The 19,083-nt window shown below is 44.4% G+C and overlaps 1 protein-coding gene across 2 annotated transcripts in view; it reads right to left on the bottom strand.

Annotated features, from left to right (window-relative positions):
• Positions 1-524: 524 nt before the first annotated feature.
• Positions 525-19,083, bottom strand: part of COQ8A (coenzyme Q8A) — a 56,720-nt gene continuing 38,161 nt past the window's right edge. For both annotated transcript variants that reach the window (XM_028724494.2, XM_028724495.2), the window contains exons 6-15: positions 16,802-16,924; positions 13,063-13,148; positions 12,513-12,653; positions 10,191-10,272; positions 8,662-8,755; positions 8,279-8,420; positions 6,723-6,830; positions 5,395-5,460; positions 4,031-4,117; positions 525-1,932 (exon numbers count right to left, since the gene is read on the bottom strand). In XM_028724494.2, the coding sequence (XP_028580327.2) occupies positions 1,645-1,932; positions 4,031-4,117; positions 5,395-5,460; positions 6,723-6,830; positions 8,279-8,420; positions 8,662-8,755; positions 10,191-10,272; positions 12,513-12,653; positions 13,063-13,148; positions 16,802-16,924 (1,217 nt within the window). In that variant the 3' untranslated portion in view covers positions 525-1,644. The remainder of the gene's footprint in view (positions 1,933-4,030; positions 4,118-5,394; positions 5,461-6,722; positions 6,831-8,278; positions 8,421-8,661; positions 8,756-10,190; positions 10,273-12,512; positions 12,654-13,062; positions 13,149-16,801; positions 16,925-19,083) is intronic.

The raw sequence follows: 19,083 nt of genomic DNA, 5'->3' as shown, positions 1-19,083 counted from the left end.
TAAACTGGAATTCAGGGTCAAACACAGAAATTGATTCAACATACTTCTTCATGCAACACATAATTTACGAAGTGCATCTCTCCAAGATTTGAATGAAATAATGAAGATAAGCGGCCATGACTGCTAAACTGGACCGTTACATTCAGAGGCATTCCCTGAATACCATGGGCTGAGCATAAGCCAACAAGGAAGGATTTATAAATTCTTACGGCACAACTGTAATTTACCAGTCCAATAAAATCTGCTGTAACTTGTCTCTAATCATCATCTTCACCACTGCACTTCCACCTGGGTGGAGATGGAAGATCTCTTTTGAGCTATAGGATAACTACTATTGTCTGCCCAGCCAGATACTGCTTCCCTGCTTTAAAGGTGAAAACTAAAATTGTCAGCAGAATATAGTGGTTCTGAAACAAAGTACTTAAGAGGCATTATTACTGGAACAGAATCAGAGTAAGCAGAAGTGAAAAAGTACCCATACACTTGCTTCTTCTTCCAGGTTAGTAAACCACAGCCAAGCCACCTTCTGCACAAGCACTTCTTTATTGGAAATCGGTTGAAAGTTGTACAGCTACAACTAACTGTTGTACAAAAAAAACCCTCCCAAAATACATTTGCCGAGTTGCCTCCAATTGCTTAAAGTTGTGCGTTCAGCTACTTTAATGTATATTATGCTTTCCAACAAAATCTTGAAACACCACTGATAACACAGCAGTATCAATCTCCCCACGCCCATCAAAGGTTGCATTACAAAGATGCAGGCATGAAGGTGGAGATAGTTCAGCTTCACTGCTGGGTTTCTATAAATGCCACAGTTAAGAGCTTTGGCTTCTCTAATTCTCCATTTAACGAGAGAACCCCATTAACTACATTGCATATACATTCAGCGCAAGAGAATCAGACGGCTGCCACATTGGAAAGTAGGGCATTCTACATACGCCACTGCACCACTTTCTATCAGATCCTTGAAAATATTCACTTTCCTTGAAAACTTAAGAGACTGAAGGCATAAAGTAGGCTATGTACACATCTTACACTGCACCATCAGGAGATCCCGACCTTTATGGATTCCCAGCAAGCATCATACAAAAATAGTATTCTCTTGTGAGTTGTGTTGGCAATCTAAACTTCATAGTATGAAACCATTTGTATCCTGCCTTAGAAGAAGAAAAATTAAAGGACCTATGAAAAAAGGGTGGGGGGAGAAACCACAGACATTTGGAGAACTACAATACGATTTCAATGCCAACTTGTTTTGGCTCTCTTTCCACCACCCCTTGCTTTGTTTTGTTTTCAATAAAAAAACAAACTGGTACACAGCTATCAGTATTAAAATCTGAAAAAGAGAGCTGATACCTGGGACAGTGAGATACAGAGCTGCCTAACCTCCCCTCACAATCCCTACACTAGGCTACAACCATTTTCCTGTAAAAAGAGAAGCTACACAGGGGATCAGGTGAGTGTAAAGTGGAGGAGAAAAGTCCAATGAAAGAACAACACTGTCCTTAGAACCGGGTATTCTGCTTCCAGGAGCCAGGCTGCTGGTGTTCTGGGGGGTATGAGAGAGAAGACACCGCACTGTGGTTTGCTAGAACCTTGGTGATTGGCCATAAACCCAAGGGGACGTTCAACAGTTCTGTGCTACTATTCCTTCTTCGCCTTTCTACTCCAGTATTTTCTGTAGGCTTCCTGAAACATGTCCTTGCATGGAATTTGGGCCTTCAGCTTGGAGCAAATGAGGAATGAGCCTCCCATTTTCCGATGAAGAGAGTAGGTCTCCTCGGGGGGTGGGACTAGCCTGTGCTTCAGCATGACTGGAATTAAGCCATGTATCTTCTCAGTGGTGTTTTGGTTGCCGAAGTCAAAAGGTTCACTGGATGCAAAAGCTTCTCCAAGGATGAGGACAGCATTCAAGTGGGCGTCTTCCATAGCCTGAACAAAAAGAAAATGGAAAGAAGGGTGGTTTTGATCAGCTGTTCTGAACAGTTCTACTGAGGAAAAAGAAAGTAAAAAGGCAGCTACCATGTAACTCCTAACTCTACAGGTCAAAAAGAAGATGAGGAATGATTCCATGAACAGCAGGAATAGTTAATCTCTCTAGCTCTGGAATAAACATTCACAAATAACTATACTAGGCTCAGCCCACTTAGCACTGAGAGTCAATTACTGTATTGCAGGAATTGTAGTCTGGAGGGATAAATGTTCTATTTGTCTGCTCATAAGCAGAGGCAGGCAGACTTTAGCCAGGTGGTGCCAGGTGTGACTGGCATGGTAGTGGAGATGTCAGTGGGCTTTGCTTTTTAAGATAGTGTACACTTCCAATTCTGTGCATGCTTATTCAGAAGCAAGCGCCACTAATCACAACCCAACACAGCTACTGTGAAGGAGATACAAGATCAAAGACTATTTCCTTCACAGCCTAATGTGGGGGCACAGACTTTCCATATGATCAAGGATAGCAAGGAGAATGTTCCTCCAAGCTGCTGACCCTTAATAAACTACCTCTCACTTCCATTGTTAATTCAAATGGGGACTCTCTGAACAGGAGTCTTTCTCCACAGGGAGAAAAATGAAGGACTGCACCCATCTCAGGTTTTCACCAGGCCACAATTCTACAATATTACAGTGCATCATATATAAAAAAAGTCAAGCTAAATTCAAATAAAATTATTGCTGGCAACAAAGAGTATTGCGAGGCCAGCACAGTGGATATTCTGTTACTTCCTACCAGCATATTTAAAATGCTAAAAATCTTAGGATAATCCTACTCAAAATCCAAAGGAACTTCTCCACTGCCCCAACAATGGACACCCAAATTAGAATATTTCCAGCTCCTTCTATGCGACCATGACAGCTCCAACACCCCACAACTCCCCAATCCCATAACTCTGCAATCCACCAGAATAAAACTTGAATGGCAACGCTTTGGAGCCTACTTAGAAATAATAGGAAACTGCCTCACCCTGAATCAGAACACTGGTCCATCTATCTCAGTATGGTCTACAATGACTGGCAGTGGCTCTCTGACATTCATAGGCGCCGACTCCATGGGGCCTGAGGGGGCCCGAGCCCCCTCAAAAATTCGGTTGGGGGGGCTCTGCCCCCCCAATAATTTAAGAAAATTATTAGTTATATTATGCTTTGTAAAATCACAAAATTATGTTGGTATTTTTTATTTTCCTTGTTTGACGATAGTTACCTTTTAAAATACATTCAGTAATGAGTTAAAACAAAGCCACTCCCGATCTAGAGAGGGGGTGGGGTTGCGGGCTCTCGACCCATCAACAATCTCGCGGGGCTGGCGTCAGCCCCGCGAGAAGCGGGGATTCCCCCTAGCTCATTAATATTCACCGCCCACGGCGGCAGCCAATCGGCTGCCACAAAGGGCGGGCCCTCACAGGTTCACTTAAGGTCGGGGCAGCCCGGGGCTCACCCCTTTCGTTCCCCCAGCAGCAGCGGTTTGGAGGTCTTGGGCCCCCCCAATATTTTTTATAAGTCGGTATGGGCCCCCCCAATATTTTTTATAAGTCGGCGCCCCTGCTGACATTTCGGATAGGGGTCATTCCCAGCCCTACCGAGAGATGCTAGGGATTGAACCTGGGACACGAGACACCCGGGAAGTGTGTTTTATAGCATCCTTGCCAACTACCCACACTTTGCTGCAAACAAGCCTCCAAACCTCCAGTATCTCAAGCTAAACACTCACAGAGACATGGCGGGGAACTTAAGACATTCACCATTACAGGCTCAAGACAGCTGCCCTGACCACACACCCAGATATTAGAAGAATGAGTGAGTATCCTGCATGACAAATTAAGCTGGATTTGAAAGGAGTGGTGAGATATGCCACTTAAGAGCTGCAGCTAATGTTGACCCCCATGGTGGCATTGGCAAGAGACACTTAAGTTCTATAGATACAATAAATATGTAGCTTCAAAAGGGGAGTAATTATTTAGCTGAAGTTTCTAAAGGAGACTGACGTCGCACCGGTAGCTAAACAAAGCATTGATTGTTTGGTGCTACTATGTACCTTGTTTTCATAGCCAGTTAGGAATTTCATTTCTATTGATTTCTTCAGCACCTTCTCTCTGTCCATGTCAGCAGCTGCTTTGATTAACTGTATTGGAAGAAGAAGAAAAAATCAAAAGCCAGAAGGTGTAGGTGGGAGCCAATCCTATTAAGCACTTCAATAGCAAGGAAAATCCTTTACTCAGAAACAAGGTCAATACTAGGAAGGCTACATGTTTTTATCCCACAAAAAAGAATTCGGCCAAGCCTTTAAGAAGCATGAGCAGTTTTGAAAGATCACAAACTTCAGCTGTCTTCACTTGAGACCGGAAATGTGATACTAGGATGAAAGGAATGCATGCCCTTTTTTAATGTAACTTTTTATTGGGTTTTATAAACAAGGATCATAGGAATAATAAATGATACAAATGAATAGACCAAGACTTCACATGTTATTTGTATAAAAATAGGATAATGAATTTGTAGAAGTAATGTCTGTGACATACAGTTCATTATTAGTGGTCAATGAAGAAGTTACTGGTTTGTGAACTGCTTTAAGCGAAGGGAAAACCAGACAGAACAGAGTTAATGGAAAACATTCCACATTGCAAAGCTAAATGCCCAATTGGGAGTCCTTGTGGTTGTGCTTAAATTAAGAGTTAGTAATGGTCATTTTCCCTCCTGTGTTACCAGTGAAACAAGAAGTAGTGTTGGTATACTGAGAATGGATGCCCTAATTTAACATGGCTAGCTACAATTGAAACACAGGACACAATCCAACCCATGAAAAATCAGCAGGCAAAAGGGGGCTCTACTCTTTGCTGGCAGCATGGAACCCTTTTCAAGAGTCCAGATGTTTGCCTTGAGCAGATACTGCCAGAGAGGGGGAGAATACTTTTCTTTTGTTTTTGTACTACTAGGAAAATATTGCAGTTTTCACTGCACAAGTCCCACTTAAGAGAAAATCTCTGGGTCCTGAGCAACAATACCTATTTCACTGGGAAAGGACCAATATTTTCCCTATGGCAGTTTGCTAAAAAGCAATTTTGAGTCTGTCCACAAGAACAATAAAATATGTACTCGGGTCATTTAAATAAAAACAAACAGCAACACGTCTTAAGCTTTACAAGCACTTTCCCTCACACCATCAACTCCCTTTGCACGTTTTTAAAAATCCACATTAGGAAAAAGTGAATTATGACAGCAGTCCAAGTTCTCCAATTTTAGAATGCAACAAATAAAAGTTGGGCTGCCTGAGATAAGGAGAACTAAAAAGCTAGTTAAACCTCTAGCTTTCTTTCAATCCAGCGACTTACAAGTCAAACATGCTTCTCAAGCACACAAAACAACAAAGACCCCATCACAAAAGGTTTTAGGAGTCCTCACCTCTATGTAGAGGTCTGTGAATTCCTCATCAAAACCCCGGGTTGCTCCAAAATCCAGAAGCGCCACCTGGATGAGATGTACAAATGTGGTTTTTTTTTACACCAGAACAGAAACTATTACACCGAGAGCATCCGGATGTTTGTCAGAACAATTTTAAGTGCTACAAGGAGCTGGAGTTCTTTGTAAAGCCACTTTCTTTCCCCACTTCTTATTGGAATAGGGCGAAAACCTAAAACAGCAACACTTCACAGGTTGCTTTAGTACATGCGCTTTTATATACAAAAACTGCATGGCTGGCAAGAACCCTCCTTTCATTGGGAGAATTTCAGCACTTTGTCCCCAGTTCTAACACAGCTAAGGAAACAAGGACAATCGGACAGGCCCACCTGGCTGGAAGGGTCACATAGCACGAACATGAGGATGGACCAAGTACCCACCATGGAAAGAGGGTCCCCACAGCAAATTTCAAAACAGTGGCTGCAATGCCCAGCTATAGGAAGGCACGGGGTTTATGCTCAAGCACACATGGACGGGGCCTAGATTAAGATGCAGAATCCCCTGCAATGCACACACTGCATTTCCTTAGCAGAACAAGTTGGTATGGAAAGGGTCTTCTGGATGTTGAAAGTTTAATAGCCATTGCTCCAGTGCTCTTAAAGAAGGAAAATCTCTCTAGCACTTGGGGGGTGGGGAACCTGCGATGCTCTGCTTAATTTCTGGCCCTCTAGACCCTGGGAGCCCAAGTCCTGCTCTCTGATATGTGAGAGAGGTAGGTGGGGTGGCACAGAGGAAGAGCTATACCAGGCATAGGCAAACTCAGCCCTCCAGATGTTTTGAGACTACAATTCCCATCACCCCAGACCACTGGTCCTGTTAGCTAGGGATGATGGGAGTTGTAGTCCCAAAACATCTGGAGGGCCAAGTTTGCCTATGCCTGAGCTATACAGTCCTGCAATGCTGGTTTTTCCAGTGGGTCAACGGCCCTTCAAAAGGAAAACAGCTTCCCCCATTCCTGCTCTAGGCATCTGGCAGGTGAGAATTTCTTACCTTTTCCTTCAAAGACATCATCAGTGGAATTCTATTTGATTGCCAGCAGAGTCTTACTATCCCTCCCATTACATTCTTGCTGTATTGTTTCCGTGAAATACGCTCCCTTTTCCACCTAAAATCTGCAAACTCTAGATTCCAGGCGCTACCCTCAAACCCACTTGCCCAGCTAATCGAACCACCTCCACCTAAAGGAGCACATTAGCCAAGAAGCCATTGCAAAAAAAAGGAAGCGAATGCTGCATAAGCAGCTAGTGCCAAGTCCAGCTAGAGCCATTTACCTTCTGCAATTCTGGGTCATAGAAGAAGTTGGACCAGTTTGGATCCGTCTGCATGTATCTGAACTCAAACAACTCTCGCAGGCACAAAACGAGTATGTTGTGGCAGATCTGCAAAAATTGCAACAAAGGGACGAAAATGAATTAGAAAAGCTCCCACTTGCATCAGATTAGGTAGATATGCAGAATATACTGAAACTGTAAGTCACAGCTATCATGAATGTCTGTCTGGCAGGCAGAGGATGCTACAAAGACTCCTGGGATTAGGTGGATTACACATCTCCTTGGGGAGGGAGGCAGGAGGAAAGAGAGAGAGAGATGCCAAAGAGTCACTGCTTTGGACAATGCACAACTACAAAGCTCGAGAAGAAGTGTGGTCCCTTTTGTGTAACATGTGATATAGTCAGAGGATGAAATTATGTTGCTCGCCCAACTACAAGGACCAGGAACAGGTCACTTATCTGCCCTCTAGCTTCGAGAAAGGCTGGAGTTATTGAGCCAGCATTGTGGCCAAGTTAGTGGCCCAGAGTAGGAATGCCATTTACAGGAGAGAAGGGCTGAGGAAGAAGAGAGCACCAATTGCACCATTGTTTTGGTGAAAATTTAGTTTAGCAACCAAAGGGTCAGGATTTAAGTGTGCACCTCAGATGGGAAGGCAAAGTGCAAATGTGGCAACATGTGCTTGAAAACACGGACACCATACAGGCACACTTGTCAGCAGCCAAGACCAGCTTCTGCTGACACAGAAAGAGAACTGCTGGATCAGACCAAAAGTCCAGCATCTGCCATGAGAAACCTTGCAGTGCCCAGAAAAATGCAGGAGAGGAGAAAGGACAGAGCAGCAACACGTCAGAGTGGCAAAGCCATGTACCCAGGAGTTTTGTTGTCTAGAGACCAAACTTTATACTCCTGCTCAGTGACTTGCTGACAGCTGTTAAGGGTGTTTAATGGCCTCCTATGGGGCACGTCGGAATACCAGGCCAAGTCCATCTGCCAATCTGGCTGTAGTCAGACTTGCTTGTCCTCCAGTTTACTTTCTAGCCCCTTACTATATTTGGCTCAGATGCTCTTTTGTCCATGCTTCACCTCTCGTCTGACCTCTTGTTTACCCAGTACTTTTCTACCAGGCTTCAGCTGCTAGGATTGGGCGAACTGAGAAACCTATATTTGGGTGCTTATGCAACAAGAGGGGGGCGCATTTCTGATCGCTCGTTCCAGGGTGAGATGATCTCTTTTTCCAAGCTGGTCATCCTACACACAAGGTCACACTGTCTGTCTGAAAGATGGTTTGCAGGTTAGCAAAGCCGGTGGGCTTTGGGGTCCCCAGTGCAAGTGGCCCCAATACTGAGGTATGCAGGACACAATCAGTAGCAAAACATTTTCTAGGGTGCCCACCATTCCCAAGCGATCGATTTCTGCACACAATACATAGCATGGCCCCAACCTGTCCATTCAAAGGACCTCTCTCGCAAAATGGCCTGAGGAAGAGGCTCGTGTCCTCTGGCTCTGCCGATCTCCTTCCTCCACCTCCAAGCTGAAAAGGGGCCAGGCGACCATACCTCGTTCCTTATCTCCTGGCTGAGTTCTTGGGCTTGATCCAGCGGGAACCCAGTCACCAGCTCCGTCGTCAGGACATGTGGGCTGCACAGCTCCTCCACCACAGCAGGAACATAGAAAAAGGGGTGGTCCTTGAGCAGCTCCCTGAGGGGCAACAGACAAAACGCTAAGAGCTGCCCAACCCCTGCAGGGGCCTGGAGTTTCTGCAATATCTGGGCTCAGCAGAGGTGACGTCATTTTGCCCAAAAGCAGCCACTTGCTACTCTCGATTCTTCTCTGAGCCTCTTTCCCCTGGTCCAACAGCATGCACAAGCTCAGGTGTTTGGGATAAAACCAGAATCCCTCATTGCAGCACCTGGCGGGGGCAGAGCCCCATAAAACACACCTGAATTTCTTAGCGCAGGCAGCTTCTCTCTTGTAATCGCATTCCAGGGCCAGCTCTCTGCTCAGCACTTCAACCAGATGCTCAGGGAAGAGACCTGGAGGCAAAACGGCAGGAGAAGGAAGCAGGTTAGGATTGAAATAGAAACAATGACAGAATCAGGGGTGGGGGACTTCAGACCTTAGAGCCAAATACAGCTCTCCACTTCTCTCTGCCTGACCCCTGGAACACTCCCAGGCCAAGCCCCTCACTGGCCCTATTTGCACCTCAGATATTTTGCCCTGGCTGGCATGTGTCCATGAACGCTGATAATGCCTCTTGCTTATCTGGATGGTGAACAGAGAGGGCACACAAGTGTATGTAGAAACTAGCCTAGTGTACATAAAGTAAAACCTGCCATTTCTTCTTTGCCCCACCCACCATGGGCATATGGCCCTCGGGAGGCTGCCCAGAAAGGAATGTGGCCCCTGGACTGAAAAAGGTTCCTCAACAGAGAAAAGAGCTCAGCCTGGAAGATAGTGCTTCGCTGGTTACTTTCAGCCATATACAATTGTCCTTAGTTAACTGTAGCAACTGCACCTCTCTGCAAAGCATGAATGGTTCTCCTAAAATTAATGCATCCTGGACTTCAGGAATAGCATCCCCCCGCACATACGAAATCAATTTAGGCATGTATTGGCAACTACTGCAGCCACCCATGCTCCATAAATGGAAAAGGTGGAGATACAAAGCATTTGCGGACTTATAGCCTCCCACGGCTTCTTTGATGCCAAGATTAATGAGAGTTATCAAGGGGGGATTACAATTAAGGTTGTGGATCTCTGCCCAGCATTCCCACAGCCAGGCAAAAGAAGTTCAAAGGACAAAGTGGTTCTGTCTGCCTGAGCTCTGCTCCCATCTGGCAGCCAGGGAGGGAGGGAGGGAGGGAGGGAGGGAGGGAGGGAGGGATGAGTTACGTTACACAGCAATCTTGCTAGTCTCTCTTCATTGCCACGTATCAGGTTCAGAATGCTGGGCTCTCGTGTGGGTTTGGACATGATTGGACTTTTCTTCCAGATGAGCAAAGCAGAATGGATTTCTATCCGGTAAACATAGGCTAAAAACTCACCCCACATTTCATGCTAATAACCTGTTGCACAATAGTGAGAGGTTGTCCCCCAGAATATGTGGGGCAGAGGTGGTAGCCCAGGGGCCCCAAGCCCTGGATATCCTGCCCTTTCCTCCATCCCCCTCAAAAAAAACCCTCTTTTTCTTTTACACTTTGCTCAGCTGGGCCCTCTACAAAGTGAAACCCAGGGCACAACCCATCTTCATATGCCCAGAGGCAAGTCATGGGCCTGTGGCTCTCGGCCTTTTAAGCACCTGGCAATACCCCAGCGTCATTCCATGTCTCATCTTAGCAACTACGCTGCTTGTAAGAGGCGGCAGGTGAAGCTTCCAACCAACTGTTTTAACACTGACAGCAGACAACAGAGTAGTGTTCAGAAGACACACAGAGAAGAATTGAACAACAGCCCCCTTCCCAAAGTTACCTTCTGGGAGAACATTGCTCATGCTCAGGACAGTCATCAGGTTGCTGACATCACTATTGATGCTCTGGGCTATTCCAGGATACTGCACAAGAGAGAGAGAGAAATGGAAATGCTAAGCACCTCCTCCAGTTCAAACACCTGCTACACTTTCCTGAACTAAAATAGAGGGTCAAGGCTTCAGTCATGGCAAAAACAAAATCCCTAAATAAAAGTGCTGAAATGCAAGGATGAAAAGAGGTCACGGGAACCTGGCTAATCCTGTGTCTGATCCAACTAGCGCAGTATTGCTTACCTAAGAGTAAGTAGGGCCACCCCTTTTCTCTCTGCTTGCCACTTTCTCACGCACAAGCCCCACATCCCTCGTTCCTCCCATCCACCCACAGGTAGACACCCCATTCATCCATTCTCTTCCCCACCCACCCACAACGGCACACATGCTTTCCATCAGGAGCAACTCACACGCACTCTCGTGCCTCCTCCTCCTCCCACTCCTGTTCCCCAGCCACACTGACGTTCTCTTGCTTTGTGTTCTGGGAAAGCAGAAACCACTCCCGGCCACAACAGTCACAGGCAGGTAGGTTCATGGACAAGCCTGGAGGTCCAGCTATGGACTGGCAGCGAGAGCATCTTTCTGAAGGATGCTACACCACTCTAGTTGCTGCTACTCTGCAGGCCTCTTTTGCTGAGGAGAAAGGAGGGCCAGCTGAGATGGGGAGGAGGGGGAAAGAGTGGGGCAGAGTAGACAAGGTGGGACAAGATGACCCACAGGATGCTTTCCAACTCCACAATTCTATGATCCTAGAAGGTTCTACAATCCTGATCCAGCCTAGAGGCTGGCAGCTCTGCCCCCTGGTTTTTTTACTGTCTTGAGAACCTGGAGAGTTGCCTGCCAAACAGGGAAATTTCCCAGGATTGAACTTAGGACGGTTTGTTTCCCCATCATTTGCAAAAATCCTTCAGAAAAGATACAGTCCTATCACAATCAAGAGAGTTCTATGGTAATGCAGTTTACTTTGCATAAGAAACACATGCTGGTTTGGGAAATAATTAAGGGAAGGCATAATGAGCTACAGTTCCCTCTCTCCAAGGTAATTTAGACTGTCCAAACCTGACAACACACTTCTCAAACGCTCCTGCGAAGCATAGCCTGTGGAGTCTAAAATTCCATCCTCCCCACCTCCTTTCTAAAAAAGAGCCAAGGGAGCCAATTTTCACAGCTTAGCACCTGTGCTCTGGGTAGCAGACTGACATGAACAGCTGCAAGAACAGGAACTTTCCGTCACTTTTAACCTACACTGGGCTTAAAAATGGGGGCTGGGGAGAGAGACAACAGACCAAGAAATGCCACCAAGCAAAACCTTAGATCTATCTAGAGCAGGTGGTCCCTCCAGGTGTTGTTAGACTACAACGCCATCATCCTTGACCATGATGGGAGTTGGAGCCCAACATCTGAAGAGCCAGAGGCTTCCCATCTACAGGACTTTTCTACTGTCATGGGGATCATGAAAACTCCCAGTGGAGAGAATTATGACAATTGCCAAAACCAGGATTTCCAGAAAAGGGAAATGCTTCTGGCACATCATTCCCCAAATTGCGCAAGTCTATAGTACAAATGGTTCAGAAACACAGTTTGATCAGCAAAAAAAGGGAACGATAACGTGTGAACTATTCATACCATATACTTTGTCACAACCCAGGAATCAGGATTTGAAGGAGCCTGTCCTCCATCTGAGAATGTCTGTTGATCTCAGACAGAAGTGTCAGGGGCACAGTGACAGAACTACCCTAAAGCCGCATAGGCTTCACACAGGGGCCAAAGGTGATGAGATGAACCTCGGGATCCCTTCAACTCTGCAATTCTACACTTCTATGAAACGAATATACAGTGGTGCCTCGCAAGACGAAATTAATTCGTTCCGCGAGTTTTGTCGTCTTGCGATTTTTTTCGTCTTGCGAAGCACGGTATCGGAAAAGTTTTGGAAAAGCTTCAAAAATCACCAAAGTCTTCAAAAACCTCAAAAAAGGCTACCACACAGTGTGCTATGAGTTGCTCCTTGAAGTCAAGTCGGAACTGTATTAACAGTCTTAAGAAAACTTGCAAGACGTTTCCGTCTTGTGAAGTAAGCCCATAGGGAAAATCGTCTTGCGAAGCAGCTCAAAAAACAAAAAACCCTTTCATCTTGCGAGTTTTCTGTCTTGCAAGGCATTCGTCTTGCGAGGTACCACTGTATTGTAAAACATCAAAGGAGTGGGTCTCAAAGTGCATATTCAGAGCTACTGGTGGGCGCCAACTCTGAAAACACTGAAGACCACTAGGCCCACCTGGATTTTCATGGCAACTTCTTTCCCGTTCTTCAAGCGCCCCAGGTGAACCTGTCCAATCGAAGCTGCAGCGAAAGGTCGCTCTTCAAAGAACTCCAACTTATCACGCCAGTTGGGACCAAGGTCATTGTTCAAAGTTTTCTAGCGGTGAATAAAAAACACAAATTGGAGTTTTCCCTTCCCAGGTAGACACTACCACTTGTTGCTTAGACTAGGGACTTTGAAATCCAGCTATGACATACGGACATCTACAAACAAGCACCAAGGGCATATAAATGGCCAGGATTAAAAATCCAAGCAGCCACTAATGTATACAAATTAGAGAGCTAAACAATGAATTCCACCATGATTTTTTAAAAAATGGTGTAAGCAAGGAAAGAAGGTGCAGTAAGGTTATTTAATGCTTTGTTCTTGCAGCCTGCTCAGCAGTGGCCCAGAACCTGTAAATAGAGGAAGGTGCCTGCTTTCTCTTTCAACACAGGTCTACTTCTGTTCATCCACTTTGATCCCCAAGGCTCCCTCCTGTCATACAGCCCAGCCAAATCCTCACCATCATTTGCTTCAGTGGCATGAAGTCTGCACTCTGACGGACACGTTCAAAAATCTTCTGCAGATGAGGGTTGATGAAGGCATCATCTGACAAGAGGAAAACACAAGCCCAGTCAGAGCCATAGTTAAACATGATAGCTAGTTCCTTTGATATGAAAGTACAGTCTCATTAAAAAGGTAGAAGTAGCCTTAAGTACATTTCGGATTGAGCATTGACATATATATAGATGTGAGTGGATTTTGTGCTAGGGTCAGACAACATTCTATCTTGCACAAAGGAGCCAGCTTTATTGTTCATAAATTCCTATAAACATGTGATGCTTTACCCTCAGTCTTTGTCATCCTTGAAATATCCAATGAGAAACCTGAAGACTCCCCCCCCCCGCAAGGAACTCTGCATATGCTCTGAAACCCAGTGTTCTGCTCAAGCAAGCAACATGCAGCTAGCTAAGTTAAATTGACTTCAGGGAATTAATTTATTTAGTAATTTGGGTTTAAAATACTTAAAGAACAGATAAACAAAAAGAACATCATATACAAAAAGGCAATTATCTTTAGGGAATTTCTTTGTGAGTGTGTGCAAGAGAGAAATCATTGCCTTCACTCTTCCCCAAATAAACTTATTTATATATTTTTTTATTTTGTTTCATTAGTTGTTGTTTTTAAAGCAAACCTCTAAATTTTCTCATTAGAATCTCCCTGTATGACACTGCAGGGATGCTAAGTGACCTGTTGTGTTCCAAATTTTCCCCTCACACACAAACAAAATGGTGTGCCTCTAAAGCTTTGGGAAAGTAAATGGGTCCTTGCCAGCAGGACCAAGAAACCCTCAAAGCAGCTGGACATACTACAGTGCAGCCCCAGCATTTTGGTGGCAGCGTATCACTATTTACTTTTGAAGGGAGCTCTTATACAAAACAGGGACCTGCCAGTAAGGAGGGATCCATTCCCACCCACTCAATTCCTTCACACATGGCAAAGGGTCAGATCCCCTGACCTACGTACAGGCATTGCCCACAAACCTTCAAGCTCATTTTTGCAGCTTAGAAGGTTCAAAAGAGCTATGCTCAAGAAGGGGTACTGAATTTGAGCATGATGGAAGAATGCCCATGAGATCCTGGCGATATCCCTCATCCTAAGGCTTCCACAAGCGAAGAAAACAAGTGTGGCATCCTCCATGGGGTTGTTGTGTGCTGAAACCTCATCTATTCTACCCCCGTCCCTTCCGAGACATAGCAGGAAGGGCTGGAGCTGGCAGGAGAACATTTCAATTCTCAACAGGCTGCTCTACTTTCACCACCTCAGAAAAACAGAGAATAAACACTTGCATCAGCTGTGACTTGCATGTCTATTCCAACACTTATCTGCTTTGCTCGCTAACATGCCAATGAACCGCCTTCACTTGCTATTTATGCGGCAAGTTTATTAGGCCTTCAAAGAACAATTTGCCAACTGGTGCTGAAGTAACCAACCAGATTATTTTTTAACAAAGCATGCTCGTGGTCAAAAACACAGGAAGCAAAGTATATGCAGAGTCAGACCATTAGGCCCATCTAGATGAATGCTGTCAACACTTGTCTGAAAGCTGACATTCCCAGATGCAACCCAGGGACTGAACCTGGGACCCTCCACAGTCAAAGCATGTCCTCTGCTGCTGAGCTACAGATTTTCCTCTTTGTGGCTTATGGTTTAGACTAGACATTAAAAGACACCCCTGCAATTAAGCAGTGACAGTCCGTTCCTCCCTTGCAGTTAAGGTTGGGCAAGACACTGGCCACAGAAAGGGTTCATGGTAAAGTTTTACGGTGTGAAGCAACTGCAAGCAGAGGGCAGCCTGCAAGTTGCATCAACCTATTGTTTTTAACGGAAGCAAAGGGTTCTTGTTGGGGAAAGCTCATTTTCCTGGTCCTTTTCAGAAATACAGAACTGCATCTTTCTGAGAAGGTTGGAGAAGTTTAAAGGAGGGGCAGAATGTCTACCAGGTTTGTGAGCATTGCCTTGGCCTTCAGTTGTATTTCTTTCTTTAAAAGCCTCCAGTGGGTTTGGCAATGCTATGCTATTAGTGGGATGAAACACACACACACACACACACACACACACACACACACACAGAGAGAGAGAGAGAGAGAGAGAGAGAGAGAGAGAGAGAGAGAGAAGCCACATTGGCAGCCTGCTCTAGTAGTTACTTCAGATCCCACCATTGTAGTAACTTTGGTGATAGCCACATCACATCTGGATCATCTACACACACACAAACACTCTCTTCTGCTAATACCACTATTCCATTTTCTCTTGGTCACAACACAATGTTCAGCTACACACTTCTGTCATCTGGATTTGTCAGGCTGCTGGCCTGAATTGGGAGAATTCTAAACATCAGCCAAAAATAATGAGCACATGCTTGAGAAGTCTTCGAGTCCAAATAGTTTCCAGAAGGGAGCCATGTTTGTGGTGGTTGTTTGCTGCAACAGACTTAGAGCTTTGTGTCACTTTAAAGTACAGTCAAACCTCGGTGGTTCAACATAATCCGTACCGTTTGACTTCCAAAACGTTCAACAACTGAGGCGCATCTTCCAATTGGTTGCAAGAGCTTCTTGCACTCAAGCAGAAGTCACGTTGGACATTTGAGTTCCAAAAAATGTTTAAAAAACTGGAGCATTTACTTCCAGGTTTTTGGCGTTCAGGAGCTGAAACGTTCGAAAATGGAGCCATTTGAGAACCGAAGTTTGACTGTAGAAGCTTTTGTGGCTAACACTTCATACATCTGATGAAGAGTTTACTTTAAAGGATACTGGTCTTTATCACTTTTGCCCAAAATGAATACCATTGATTTATTAGCAGTTTTAACGCAATATACACTTCATAATATGCAACTACAAATAAAGATTACAGGGAAGATAGAAACAAGAACAGTATGTGAGATTCGGGCTTTTTGATGCAACAGCATTTATATGTGTACTGATGGTTCTCACCTGGTGGAAGGTGAAAGGGATAAAGGGCAGAGAATAAGACGTTCTTAAAAACACAACTCAAAAACCTTGGAGGTAAAGAAATGCTACAATTGCAAAAGGTATGTTAACAAATTAGAAAGGTGGCAGTTTTTTCTAGCAACAGTGTTGGAGGTTGTTAACACTTAAGATGGACTGTACCTTTCCTTGGGAGAGGGGAATTAAAATATTGACAATACAGCAATACCTTTTAGGGGAGCAAGCAACATGTCACAAAATAGTGAGCAAGCTTTCATGCTCTTCAGAATCCTTCACATGGCAGGTGTTAAACAAAACAGGCAAGGGGGAGAAAGCTAGCAAGTTTTTAAAGCCACAATGTCTGCATTTGCAATATTTTAGCATGGAATGCTGGGGGGCATTTGCAGCTTTCATGGGTACTCTGTTGGGTACTAACTGGTTTCATATTGCACCAAGGCTGCTGAGGACATTATGGCAAATATCTCCTATGATTATTTTACAAAATACAAACTTGAGCAGTTACTTCAAAGGGCATTTTCCCTCTGTACAAAATTCCAAAAAAAAGGAACTGTTATGCTGGCTTATTAAACAGAAACTGTATTACTGCCTCTTCTGATTCGTGCTCTGAAATACCTACAAAACTGAACAAAATCTATAAGAGAGTCAGGAAACTTCCAAAAGGGAAAAATGGTTGGGAGAGTCAAAAATTCACCCGAGAGAGGAGAGATCAAAGGGGGAGGATTCAAGGAGGACCAACATGCTGTTCATTCTTACCTTGGATGCTCAACATCTGCCCCAGCTTCAGCGCTGCTCCTCGAACCTTGCAGAGGGTCCTCACGATTCTCTCTGCATTGGCCTCCGACATAAATGGACTGGTATCCATAACAGCCTTTTTGCCTGAGGACAGGGTAAAAAAATAAAGGAAAATGCTGTAAGGCTGCTACTATTGGCACTGTACCCACTTGGTCCAAAGGACCTTGTTTTGTTCGCCTTTCAGGTGGTAGAGAAGTATCAATCACTGTGCAGCATTCCTCAATATAAGGGAGCTAAAAGCAGACCACCTGGGGCCATCCAGAGGTTTTGGACTACAATTCATCTCAAAACGCTTTGTTCAAATGTTCTCTCATGCTTTTTACCTCCCTGCCTCTGCAAAGCTAGGGTGCCAAGAAGACGAGCTGAGAAGCCTTTGTCTGGGAGGTGCTACTTGCCACAGACACTAAGAAATCTTAATGAGTGAACACATTTGCACACACTTTGTGCATAGGGCTGCCCCTGAAGACAGTTAGGAAACTTGAAACTAGTACAAAATTTGGTGGCCAGGGCAAGACAGTTTGAGCATATTACACCAATTCTGGTCTGATTGCACAGGCTACCAATTAGTTTTTGGGCCCAAATCAAAGTGCTGTTTTTGACCTATAAAGCCTTAAATGGCTCAGGACTGCAATACCTGAAGGACCGCCTCTCCTCATACAAACCGATCAGGTCCCTGCGATCATTATCTGAGGCCCTTCTTCATGTGCCTCTCCTCCACGAGAGGACCAGAGGGTGACAACACGGGAACAGGGCTCCCCATTTGTGGAACACTCTCCCCAGGAAGGTTCGCTTGGTGCCTTCATTATACACCTTTAGGCGCCAGGCCTCTTCAACCAGGCCTTTAGCTGATTAACATCCAACACTCTTTTAAAAATGTGCGGGGAGGGGAGGGGAGATTGGGTTGTTTTTCTTCTTTATTTTTATTATGTATTCATATTGTATTTTTATATTGTGAACCACCCTGAGATCTAGGATGAAGGGTGGAAGATAAATTTAATAAATAACAACAATAACAATTCTCCTTCTGCATCTTTTTTTTGTTAATTAAATAATCTTTATTAATTTAAATTACACACATATACAAAGAATTTACAATCTCATACTACAAAAAGAAAACTAAAGAAAAAACAATTAAGAAGAAAAGAAAATACAGAAAAAAGAAAGAAAAAGCAGATTTACGTGCATAAAATAAACTTAATCTTCCTAATTAATACTTAAATAAACACGTAAATAAAAAAGACTTCTGACAAAATAACCCTTCCAATCATGCTCATTGTACTGTTTATACTGTCGTTTTTCCCCGCACAGTTTTATATTCTTTAATATTGTTCCCGTCTACTCCACAAACGGTATTTGTTGTGTTTACAAGTATCACTCAAGTTCTGCTAATATGGTGTGGTTGGTACAATATGATCTTATATAATCCTTAAATATTCTTCATTCTCCAAATATTTTCTGGTTCAATACTCCTTTAACGCTTCCTGTCAGTTTTGCTAGTTGTAAATACTCTAACGTGAGTATCTGCCAATCTGTGATTGTCGGTATTGTTTCGTTTTTCCACTTCCTCGCCACAATAATTCTTGCTGCTGTGGTGGCATACATGAACAGTATCTCCCTGAGACAGTATAATCCCAAGAAACCCCACCCTTTTAATGAAGTCTGAAGCAAAAACATGAAGGCTTCACAGGGCAGGGATTTCTATTTGCTGGGCCATGGACTCCTAACTTATTTGTTCCTGAAATACTGAAACTCACTGGAGGCTCTGAGCAGGTACTGCTGCAACAAATCTGTTTACTGACCTTGAAGCACAACTCTCCTCTCCTGACAGAAGAGGGCATGTAGAGACTGGATTTCATTTCACGTCCCTGGAAGGACTGTCCTTCCCAACAGCCATCTGGGATCACCTCTAATTTTTCCTCTGCTGCCGTAAGTACAGCTTTGAAGGTTAGCAGTGACCAACAGAGCTATTTTTACTTGGCTTGCTTGACAGACACAGTGAATCTCATCCAGAATGCACGATGGACATGAACTTTTGCACACCTTATTTTTTTTTTCTTTCCAGGATAGCTTGAATGGGAACTGCCAAAGACAAGTTGGCTGGTGGGTCCAAGGTCTCTCCTGCCTTGGAAAATAAGCTCACGGCACTTTAACTCTTCTCTGAAAGGGGTTATTTGGGTATTGTGAGGTGGGGGCCTTTACCCCATAATTTTAGCAGCAGTTCTTAACAGCCAAATTCTACCGAC

This window comes from Podarcis muralis, chromosome 3 (genome assembly GCF_964188315.1).
Source record: "Podarcis muralis chromosome 3, rPodMur119.hap1.1, whole genome shotgun sequence".
NCBI lineage: Eukaryota > Metazoa > Chordata > Lepidosauria > Squamata > Lacertidae > Podarcis > Podarcis muralis.
This window is presented reverse-complemented; position numbering and strand designations above follow the sequence as displayed.